Below are 12763 nucleotides of genomic sequence, written 5' to 3'. Positions count from 1 at the left end.
TTAGCCCAAATTGGTTAGATGCACTGTCCTTCAAAAATGTCTTTTCAATTCAGAAAATCTATTCATTACAAACTGGATTAGTTAAGTAATTTCTAATAAGGTGTAAAATACCTATAGGCTTAATGTTTCAAGGGAACATATTCATTTTCTTTTCCAGTTTAAGTAAACCATAATCTATTAATTTAAAATTTAAAAATAAAAACAGTTCAGCAATTTTACATTTTCATGAGACATAAATGTATATATGAATTTCTCATAATATATTTCAGAATGTGGCCTATGCAAATTGCTGGTGAAATTCAACACTTAAATAATAAGCAATCCTTGGAGTCCTAGATAACAAAATAAACAATTAAATATTACATCTCAGTGACTTCACAAAATCCGTGGCTAGATTTGTTCAGTGTTGCTTATCAGTAAAAAAAAGTTCAAAGCAAAACTATAATTATGATAGCATATCTCTACAGCTTTGCTTCAAATTCACTTTCTTTGAAAAGTTCAGTTAAAATAGCTGTGACTAACAAGATGAAGGCAAGTGGCTCATGAGAGGGAAGGAATGTCATTCTATTTCATATGACTCTTAGTTTGTACTCCATGTGTCAATTCATCCTGCTTTTCCTGGAGTGATATGGGCTTCATATTAACTTTCTTTAGGCTTTACTTCTCAGCAACTAAACTAATTTCAGTACTAAACTAATCACTTATATACTTCAGTATTCCCATGGATTTCTGATCTTACTATCTTCTCCAAAGATGTAAATTGCAAGCCCTTCAAGGCTTAAGTATTTAAAAATTTATTATGTCTAATGTCAAACTGAATGGATTTATTGCTGTTGCCTAACTCTATAGAAATAGTTATTCTCCACCTACAGAAATCTTACTCATTCTTCAAAGTCTAGTTCAAATATCATTCATTGATCTCCTCTTTACTGCTAGCATTATATTATTTCTTCTAATTAGTTGTAAGTACCTTTAGGATGGATAATTTCTCTTGCATAAAGCTAAAACTAATTCTAGGGAACAGGAAAAATTATGACAAATTCTCTTAAGTATAGGAACAGAGGGAACTTGAAGAGAAAAAATTCAAATGTCAGGACATAAGACCCTGCTAGAGGAAAGACATCATTGCCCCAAAACACTCATTTCTGTGAGCAGAGACCACAGACTGCCACTGGGAAGCTACCTTGGCAGAAGAAATAGTATAGGGCTGGAGAAGAGAAAATTATTGCTCAAATTTTATTATTTTTATTGAATAAATGCTAAATGCCCATGTCCTTCCTAGCTGAAAAGAGATAGGCATTGTCAACACACTATAAATTTTGGCATCAAGCCACAAGATTGGATTATCCCATGCATCAACCTTAAGTAAAACTATGGTTTTATTCATTTTTATATCCTCTACTGGGCACAGCATGGAGCCCAGCAAACAGCATGTTCCCAATAAAAATTCATTTACTTATTGACTAAGAAATAAGAAGATAATTTTAAATGAATGTGTATTATGAATGAGAAATAAATGGGCTTACAATTCTGATCTTAATGACATATCTTTATTATATTTATTTATTTAGCTAGTCAATTGGGGTTAGTGACATGCTCAGGGTCACACATCTGATAAGTGTCAAGTATCTGAGGTCACATTGAATAAGTCTTTCTGACTCTAAGGCTGGTACTCTATTCACTGTACCATCTAGCTGCCCTGATAAACATATTTTTAAAAATAAACAAGAAGCTATATTAGGACTGGATTACCTATAACATGTAAGGTATTTGCCTCTCTGCCTAATCTTATAAAGCCATAATCTACTTCCTTTAAAAAACATAGCTAGTTGTTTTGTTTTGTTATTAAGATTTGCAACAAAGTTTCTTTCTTGGTAATAAGGGGTTGTTTTAGATTAAAGGTGGTACTTTGACCACAGGAGGCCAGTTATGGTTTTTCAGTTCTTTAGTGTCTAATTATCTTCAAAAGTAGATTTTTTAGTTTTTCATTCCTAATTCATTCATTTAGATTTAATTCAACAATTATCTATTAAGCATATAGTAAGTATATGCCTAGCATGAGGCTAGGCCCCTGGATACACAAAGATTGCAACAAAAACAATTTTTGCCCTTTTGGAATTTAATATCTACTGGGGAAAATAGAGCACACAATTTAATAAATAAAGACACTATAAACACAGAAAATACAAAGTAAGTTGGGTGGGACAAATGACACTGTCAAATGGGAACGGGGAAATCAAGAAAGGCTATATGTGAGCTGAACTCTGAAAGAAACTAGGAAACCAAGGACATGATGAGGAAGGAAAGCATTCTAAAATTGGTGGATAGAACGGAGAAGAGCACGTGGTTCAGAGATGGGACAGCGAGTAGACCAGTTTGGTGGGAACTTAAGGGTTCATGAAGAGGAGTAATGTGAAATCAGTTTTTAAAAGTAAGTTGCAACCAGATGGTAAAAGGACTCTAAATGCCAGAGGACTTTGTGTTTTATTCTAGAGACAATATAAAACCAAAGAAGCTTTATTAAGTAGAAAAGTTATATAGTCAGACATGTTTTAGGAATATCAATTTGTTAGTTCTGTGGAGAATGATTGGAGAGGGAAGACAGGAAGAGACTGGAGGCAGAGACCCTTTAGGAACATGGGTCTCTCACTCCCATCTTCCTCAATTTCAGATAGTCCTTTCTTCACTAAGAAAGTCATCTCTTCCTTCCTTAGGAGTAGTTATGTGGTTTAAGTAAAAATAAAACAGATCTGGATCCTAGTCTCAGCTCTAGAATTCACTGATTCTATTCCTTAGGCACAGCCAAGCCTCTTCATCAGTGAAAGGAAGGCAGGACTGGCTAAAATAATCTCTTAGGGTCTTCCTAGTTCTAACAGTCATTAAGAGTGTATTTGCTTTATCAAATCGAGAAGGTTTATATAAATAGAGCATATGCATAGGAACAGGAAAGCTATTTTTCAAAAGAAAAAAGGATTAATTTTTTTGTAGTCTATTGTTTTTTGTCCAAACCTATGATTTAATTGATATTGGGATCACTTACTGAGGAAGTTTCCTCTAATAATGCAGAAAGACACCTGTTTGGCAATTTATACTCCAAGATTCTAGAACCCTGAGAGTTGAAATGACTTGTCTGGAGTCACATAGCCAGTATATACTACAGGTAAGAATTGTTCTCAGCTCTTTCTCACTCCAATTGTGGCTTTCTATCTACAAGGGCACACTGCCTAGAATGCAAAATTAAATTGATAAAAATAACTGATTTTTAAAAAAGGAAAAAACATTCCCTAGACATTCAGGATAACAGTACAACTGACTTGACTTGCTGGTCAAGGAGAAAGAAAATGAACATAAAGGTCATTTCAAAGAAAATCATGTTTGGGTGGAATTAATCTGTAATTTATCTGACAATGAATCAAAGGAGAAATCCTTGACAAGATAATCTTACTTGAAGTCGATGCCAGTTATTTACACCCCTAAATCTACATGCCCACCACTCTTAAGCTGAATTCTGAGCACTCTGGCTAACGAAATTCAAGTCAGCAAGTTATTTTGCTTATGAATGAGCTATAAAAATACACATAGAAACAGGGAATAAAAATTCCCCAAGCTTCTAGTTTTGAAATTTATGCTCTGGAAACATTTTTAAGCACTCCTGTGGAAACTCATTTTCTTAGAGTAAATTTTTGTTTCCTTTTTTCCCCATCAAAAATAGAATTCTTTGAGGGTAAGAAAATAAGAGATACAATAGATACATAAAGCTTCAATTAAATTATCATTTTGGTTGTTGCTGCTGTCCCCTCTTAAGTAGGTTGTATTAGAAACAGCTCAGATGAAGTGTTTCCCCTTACAGAGGACACTGATTTAATATGTATATTGTATATCTATGTCTATATATATACATATATACACACACACACGCACACACACACATTATATATATGTATATGCGTGTATGTGTGTGTGTATTTGTATCTACATGTATAACCACACATATTTGTTGTTATTATTTTGGTGTCTTCCAGTCGTGTTTGATTCCTTGTGATCCCATTTAGAGTTTTCTTAGCAAAGATACTAGAATAATTTGCCATTTCCTTCTCCACTCAATTTACAGATGAGGAAACTGAGGCAAACAGGAGTAAGTGATTTACACAGTGTCACACAGTTAAGTATCATTAAGTGTCTGAGGCAGGATTTGAATTTAAGAAGTTGAGCCTTTCTGACTACAGGCCCAGCACTTTATCTACTGTGCCACCAAGCTGCAAAGTATACATACCTTAAAACTGTAAATAAATTGCCATTAACTGATAATACTATACAACCTTTCTCCTCCAGGCCTACACATGTTTACCAAAAGCAGGGAATTCCTCTGCCCAAACCTAAGTTCAAGTTCTCAGCCCTTTTACTCTTTACATTAGCCCTTCTATAAATCATGACAGCCATTAAGGGAAACAGTTTCCAGGGAAGCTGTTTAAGTGTAAATAATTGGGCCGTGGGCATTTAAACAAAACTGACCAAAAACCCACAGTTTATCTCTGTACATGAGAGATAAACAAAAAATGTCAGAACATAATGGCTCAGGCTGGCACACACCACAAAGTATAACTTTTTTCCTCTAGTTTAAAGGACACATATTAATGAGAGAATCAGATAGCCTTCACTTAAACCAGGTTCACTAACCCCATTAAGTCAAGCCAGGTAAAATGCACCTCACTTTACACAATAGATATATACCTGAAAAACTAAACCTAAATAAAATCTTTCTAAATGAGTCAAATTTTAAAACAATTAAGTTTTTATAAATCATAGACAAAGTGCTTCCCTTCAGATAAAGATTGTTCATTCATTGTTTCTGGAACTTGACACAGTACTTGGTACATAGTAGGCTCTTAAGAAATATTTGTTGATTGCCTGAGATTTCCTTTTAAATTTCCTTCTTCCTGTGGGAAGCAGGTTGACATAGTGGAAGCAGCACTGAACTGGCACTCAGAAGGCCAGGATTCTAGTCCTTCTTTATTGCCGATAAGTAATTGTTCTTAAACAAATAAGTTAATTTAATGTAATTTCTGACTTTTCCCTATCCCTGACCTCATATTCTGTATGGTCATATATTTCAATTTTTTCTTGAATCTATACCCCCTGACTATTCTTACTATAGAAAACCAAATTCATTACTATCCCTATTGTAATAACTTCCCTACCTTCACTGTCTCTTCTTCTATCCCAAGTTTTGTTATATTGCTAATAGCTAACATTTTTTGAAGTGTCTTAAGATTTGCAAAGTATTTTACAAATATCCCATTTTACCCAGAAGACAATCATGGGAAGTAAGTGATATTTTTATCTCCATTTTATAATTGAAAAAATGTAGGAAGACGTTAAATGATTTACTGAGGGTCACTCTCTTACTAAGTGTCCAAAGAAGAATTGCAACTCAGGACTTTGTGACTCTAGCCATCTGTCTACTGTGCCACCTAACTGCCTCTAGAATTTATAAAGAGCTTTCAGGTGTACAGAGTACTTTATCTCTGTTATCTCATTCTATTTTCACAACAATCCTGCAAAATAGCCGTTATTTTTCTCCACATCTTACAATGAGGAAAATGAGGATGACAGAGGTCATGATTTACCTAGAATCACACAACCAATTAAGTATATGAGACAAGATTTGAATCCAGGTTTTCCTGACTTCAAAGTCCAGTATTTTATCCACAGTGCCCCCTACTGCTCACATGCTATTTAGATCTAGTTATGTTACTACTCTTCTAAAAAGGCTTTAGTAGCTTCCTGGGCTTCCCAAGCAAAGTTCAAACTCTTCTTTCCTCATACTCAAGGCCTTTTACAACCTGAGATTACACTACCTTATTTTATCTTATTATGTTTGACAACTCTCTAATGTCTTTATCCTATAATATTTGTGTTTTTGTCTTACCTTCCATAAAACTATGAACCGTATTTTATCAAAATTCTTTATCTTCTCTATAATTTAACATGATTCTCAACATAGTAGAGTTTTGATGAGTACTGATAATGATTGTCATTTTGGGCTTTTTGCTAATTGGTTCTGAAATTATTTATCAATATAAATATTTTGTATTTGAATTTTTTTTTTTTTTGATGTTTGTATCATCAGTTTGGTCCCTGAGAATCCTGAAGAATGGGGTATTGTACATATCATGTTCCAATAGTCAGGGTCATTTGGAAAAGTCAAAGCTGCACAGGAATGGAGCCAACTTCCCAGAGTTGTTTGTTTGAAATCTTGGACTTTTTATGTCGCACATGAAGCCAGAGGTCACATCCCCGGATTTTTGCCTCTCTCTTGGTCAAGAGATAAATTTCATATATTATAACTGACTTGTCTCAAAGCTTCTTCCACCCCTATTGTTTTTGGCAAGACTATAACTCTTATATGGACGGATTTGAAGAAAAATCAACTAGTGGGAAATAGGGAAAACCTGTATGAAACATAAGTGACTATATTAATATAAAAGGAAAGAAAAACATTGTTTGCCTGAGTTTCCTCATCTGTAAAATAAGATGGAGAAGGAAATAGCAAACTACTCTGCTACCTTTGCCAAGAAAACCCCAAATGGGACTATGAAGACTTGGACATAACTGAAAACATGTTTGTGTAAAACAAATTTCCATTATTTAAATCATATAAATGAAGTAGATTTACCATTTAAAAGAAATCTATCATAATGAATTTTATTAAAAAGTAAATAATCACCCCCTGTTATCTTTTCTGTAAATTCAGAAGATCACATTTTGAGTTCCCATTAAAAAGGGTAAATAGATGATTAATAATGGCAGAACAGCTTACTTCAAACAAATAACTAATTTTAATTAATTACAATATAAAAGTATCTTATCTAATGAATTTCTTAGATACTCTTCTTAATTACCAGATAGTCTTTACATTTCTTAGGCAGTCAGCACACACTATTTTATATTATGTTTATTTTGTGTACATATCATATTTCTCCTCTTAGATTATGAGCTCCTTAAGTGAAAGGATTACATCTAATATTTCTCTTCAAATCTGACAATGCCTTGAAATTTAGTGCTTAATAAATGTTTGAATTTTTTTTAAATTGTTGACTCTGTGAGTATCCTTGTTTGTACATGTATACACACGTGCATGCACACACACACACACATACACAAAATAGTAGATGGAAAACTGGCCTTAGATTCAGAACAACTCAGGTTCAAGTCCTGACACATACTGTTGACAACAGGAACAATAGGAAAGTCACTTAATGTTTCAAAGCTTTAAGCAACTCTGTAAGTCTATTTATAGAAAAGGCACAGACCTGCATTAATAGGAGGAGTTCCCTATATCAATGAAATTACTCATCCAATGTTCTCCTATTATGAGAGAGACAGAGAGTTGAATAGATAGAGGCAGAAACAGAGAGATAGACAGGGAGTTACAGATTATACAGAAGAAAACATTTCCCTAAAATTTAGGATCCTTATAGCAGTGCTTAGAAGCATAGTGTCAATGCTTTTATTCTATTACTATCAGTAACCATAGAGTTGTGTGAAACCTAATCTTTCTATTCATGGGAAATAAACTAACATTCAGTGTCATGTTCAACATTCAACACAGAAAAGAAGAACAATAGGTTATCTTGCCAATCTTCTTATGTTCAGTACTTGAGAGAAGAGAGGCTGAGTTAGAGCCAGAAAATACCTAGTTCCTCATTCTAATGATTTGGGGCTATTTCCATATCTCTCTAGGATTTTCACTACAAATAGGGATTAAGTTAAAGTAAGGCTATAAAGTTTAATGTTACTATATCACTTTTTTGTTGGTTTAAAGTCATCTTTACAATGTTTTAATGAATCTAAATCATCTTAGAATTGTACTTTTGTTCTCTCTCTCTCTCTCTCTCTCTCTCTCTCTCTCTCTCTCTCTCTCTCTCTCTCTCCTTCTCTCTCCCCCTCTCTCTCCCCTTTATTCCCTCCCTCCCCTTGCAAACTTAATATAGATCCATAGAAAAAAAAATCCTACCATTACAAAAATCTCATCAAATTCCTCAATTTCCAATATCTCACCAGATTTCTCCATTCACTTGGCTGTAATCCTAGGTAAGGGAGGAAATATGAGGAAAATTAAAGAAAGCTCTTTTCTACTCTGTGCTTAGAGAACACACATGCTTTGGCATAAAGAATGTATCAGATCCAATACCACTAGTTGAAAACAACAGTGAATCTTAGAAGCTGGGAAGTATTTTATTTTTCCTTTCAATTTGCTATTCCTCTTTCTGCATTTTTCCAATTTTATTAATGACTTTGAGTGATATTTTAAATGTCATATTATCACTTAAGAGACATTAATTCGGATTCTTTGATAAAGGAGAAAAGTTAGTAATAATCTCAATAAAGAAAATTAATATTATTTATGACAGAATAAAAATGCAGATGAAAGAACAAGATAGAATTGTGAGAAAAAAACTATTACAAATAGGAGAAATAGCAACAGAAACTTTATGATTATAAACATGCTTTTCATAAATTATACCATTTGATACTCTTATAATAACAATTATGATGTAGTTAGAATAATTAGAATTTCCCTCATTTTATAGACAAAGAAAATAAGGTCCATGGTCATTACAGTTAATAATCATCAGAGCATGGACTTGAATAGTCTGACTCCATAGCCCGTGTTTCTTCTACTATATCACATTGCTGAACAGGAAGGAAAATCTGCATAAATGAAGGCAAAAAAAAAATAGCTATTCTATTTGATATTCTGAATTATAGCAATTAGTAAGAAAGGAGTTTTTTAAAAAGATACTGTTAAGTGAAAGTATGAGAATATTTGACTAAAACCTGGGTATGAGGCAAAAAGGGGAAAGAGTCAGATTTCAGACACTGTAGACAGAAGAGCTGGTGGAATTACTATCATCGATAGGAAACAGAAAGAACACTGTCTGAAAGACGAGTAGCTTTCTTTCTGTTTCAAAAAGCATACTATAGCAATAAGGCACTCAAAGGAATACTAAGAGTTAAAAAGAGAGGGAAATTTTTAATTCATACATAGTAACAATCAATAGAACATGTCTTAATCAGATCCCTGAACTACAAACATGATCATTTCGAGAAAGTAATCAAACTCCCAGTTCCCAAATTTGGTGGAATCTTTTACCAAAACTAGAAATATGAAGATTAAAGTAAAGGAAGAATATACATGAATGGACAACTAGAAATTTAAAAAATAATATACACTTAGTAATTTCTAAACGTTTCCACTAAAGAATTTATTTATAGGTACTAAATAAAATCTTAGAATGACTAGTAGATAAAGACCCTGTACAAATTAGAGAAAGGAAAAATACAAATGTGTAATTTGTAAACTTTGGGAAAGAAGTAGAAGCATTGGATGGCCTCCACCTAGTACACTAGCCAATTTAAAAGTAAAAAAGTGTAAATCATTCCACAGACCAGCAAAGAGAAGTCTGGGAGCCCTAAGAATGAATCTAACTACAGGCAATGAATGATTCTCTATGGTCTGTATATACATTATCACATGTTATGGGTGATAATAAAATTTAAAGTAATTAATTTAACCCTTACCTGAAGAATGAAGACACTAGTACTGAATCATACAAGTGGAAAGCAACTGAAAAAGTCACTCAGTTTACGCTCCTCCTTAGGGCTACTTTAACCCTCTTACTAATAACTTTTAGTTATCTCTCAATTTTTAGTGATCAGCTCAGCAGTAGATTTTGAAAATTCCAGGTGAGTACACTATGATTAACAAATCTAAGTAATCTAGTATATCCAAATCGCTACTCAAATAGACACAAGCCAAGTAAATTTAAAAATATAACTCTTGGGAGAAGAATTATCTCAAAATAATCAAAATAACAGACTAGATGATACATTTCCTTTTCCTTCCAGTTCATCTTACACATAAATATAAGTGTTACAAGGTTTCATGTAATTGACATCTAGAAACTTCATTTTCATTGTATTCTTTTTAAAAGCTTTCTTTTGAAAAGCATCAATATCACACCTTTTGCTACAACATGAAAAAACTATCATTGTAACAACAGAGAAAATGTTTATAAGTGATCCTATCCCTTGATTTAGGATAATAAATCTTCCCAGATAATATATCTTCAATTAAGAAAAACTCTCACTCTAGACACCTCAGAACAAAAACTTGAGCCCCAAGTAGATCAGTCAAATCTGATTTTCAAGATTGAAAGGCACATACAGTGCATTCAGTCAGGAAGAGGACAACATAAAATACAGGGACAGTCTCATGCACAAGTAAAACAGATGATTGGTTTCCTGTAAACTATGAAGGATATGTCTAAAAACATAAATCTCATCTAATCTAATCACTTTCAGACTAAGATCTAACAATGGATAAGATGTGCAAGTTGGACACATTGTCTCCAGATAGTCCCAGTTAATATACATCAATAGTTACATAACAACCAGACCTCTAGCCTTCTGCACTAGAATTGCTTTGGAGTCAGAGGAATTGGGTTAGAATTCTGTTTTTGCCATTTACTATCTATGCTACTTTATTTCTGAGTATGGATTTCCTTAGCTGAGAAATGACAAGGAGGAGAAAATGGACTAGATGATATTTAAAGTCCCTTCCAACTCAAAATCTATTATCCTATGACTGACTCCCACATTACCCTGAATACTTTTTATCATTCTATCAAGTTAATACTTGGTTTCTTAGAGGATAAGATAATAGGACTGATAAATTTGAGTGTGGAAAGGATTTGGACATTGACAAGTCCTGGATGACCTGGGGAAGACTAAGGAGGGCAAGACTCAAGGTGAAATATAAGGCCTAATGGAAAACTCTAACCACATGTGTCTTGGAAGAAGAACAAGAAAACAACTTATCCAGGATTTTGTTTTATGCTGGTTCTGATAGCACAGTACAGTATGTTTTCTCCCTTTGAAGCTACAAGGTCAAGTTTAGAGGCAAAAGCTCTTGAGCCATCCATCCATTCCCTTCTCTGGGGACAAAGACTGGTATTCAGCAAAGTGTTTTTAAGAACTAAAAGGAGAAGACAACTGTTGAAAAGTAGGTACCATAAATATAACAGACGCTATGTGCTTACTAAAGGGCACATAATGATTTTTATAATATATGGCTAGAAACAAACGTACAAATAAAATTGAAATGACAAGTTCATTTCCAAAATGCTTTAAGGTTTATCAAATTCCTTTCTTGGAGCTACCTCCCAAATTATACACGGAAACATTTTACAGGCGAGGAAACGTTTAGAAGAAGGTACGGCATCCAACATCTCATAGCTACTAATTTTTAAGACTAGATTTGAAGTCAAGTGTTGTGAAACCCAGGCCAAGGGCTTTCTTCCACCACAGACAAATTCATGCCCAAATTCATTAGTTTCACAAGAGTCACCATTAAAAGAAATTTTAGTGGGAAAAGAAAGAGGTTTGGGAGGTGGAGAACGCACGGATCTCATTCTATAAAGATCTTGTCCTTGAAGTGGACCAAAGACTAACCCATGCCGTGACCGTAATTAGAAGCATGTATACCCACTCGCGTGAGCCAGGGTCGGGGTGTGGGTTGGGGGGACAGATAGCAGGGCTCTTTTTAGATGATTAATCTAATGCCGTAGGTGTGGATGCACACAAGTCAGTGGATAGTGGGAGAGTGGACATGCTATATCTCCATTTGTCCCCCGATAGCTGGGCAGGAGAGAGTAGGTGGCGAAGCTCTCGCACAGCTCGTGGTCACCAGCCCAGATCAGGCTCGTGTCCCCGGCTCGCTGTTCCAGGGGGTGTGACTGCGTGGGGCTGTGCACCGTGGCCGGGCTGTCTACCGCTCGACGGGCACGTTACCTCCCTCACAACCCCCCGGACTGGGGCTCGCGCGCGAACTCACGGTCACCCAGCAGGGCAAGGCCGTCGGGGTCAGAGCATTGGCCCCTACCCAGTACGTGTGCGCGCGCGCGTGTAAGAGACCCCTTCAAGTGAGGTGGAGAGCGGGGGGAGGGGGGCTCCGCCGCCGCCGCCGTCGCTGCCGTCGCCGCTGCCGCCCCCCTCTAACCCCCTACCCCGCCTGGGTCCCTGCACCGGCACTTCCTCGCGCACTCACCATGTTTGGCCAAGTCTCTGCGAGCCCGGAGGAGCGAAGAGATGCGCTGTCCAGGGTATCCAGCCTCCCTCTGCCCCGCGCGCGGCGGGCGCGCCCTCTATAAGGTTTTACACACGCGCGCACACACACCCCAGAGCACGCCCCAGGCACACACACTCTCACACCCCACAAAGCTCGGCTCGGCCTTGCCCCCGCCCCCCGCCCCCCGCCTCCCTTTCGCACCGGCCTCCCTCCTCTCCCTCCTCTCCCCTCCCTCCCTCGCAGCCTCGCGGCCCCGAGGCTCCTAAGGCTTTCCCTCAGTCTCTCACTCCGTTTCTGCTGCGCCCTCTAGGGAAGGGAAGCCTGCACTGCAGGCATGGGAAGGCGGAGGAGGAAGCTAGACGAAGGGAGGGGGCAACACAAATGGAAGGGCGGGGCCGAGGAAGAGACAACAGATTGCCGGACCTCCTGCCAGCCCTTCACTCTCTAACCAACACCTCCAGTTACACCTTACCTTACCACTTTGGCTCCGGTAGCCTTCCTCGAAACTGGAGGTCTCGGGTGCTCCGCCACCGCCCCCTCCTGGACGGGCGGAGATTCGCAGCCAAGGACGCTCCACCACGGGTCCCGCAGCTCGCAGTTCTCTTTGAACCTACCCTCAAAAGAAAAGCC

At 36.6% G+C, this 12763-nt stretch overlaps 1 protein-coding gene across 1 annotated transcript in view; it reads right to left on the bottom strand.

Annotated features, from left to right (window-relative positions):
• Positions 1-12283, bottom strand: part of ELOVL2 (ELOVL fatty acid elongase 2) — a 102562-nt gene extending 90279 nt beyond the window's left edge. Inside the window, exon 1 of the mRNA XM_051970689.1 lies at positions 12113-12283. Coding sequence (XP_051826649.1) covers positions 12113-12115 — 3 coding nt within the window. The 5' untranslated portion in view covers positions 12116-12283. The remainder of the gene's footprint in view (positions 1-12112) is intronic.
• Between the last annotated feature and the right edge of the window lie 480 nt (positions 12284-12763).

The sequence above is a fragment of the Antechinus flavipes genome, chromosome 1 (assembly GCF_016432865.1).
Source record: "Antechinus flavipes isolate AdamAnt ecotype Samford, QLD, Australia chromosome 1, AdamAnt_v2, whole genome shotgun sequence".
Taxonomy (NCBI): domain Eukaryota; kingdom Metazoa; phylum Chordata; class Mammalia; order Dasyuromorphia; family Dasyuridae; genus Antechinus; species Antechinus flavipes.
Note: the sequence above shows the minus strand (reverse complement) of the source record. Positions and strands in the feature narration are given on the sequence as shown.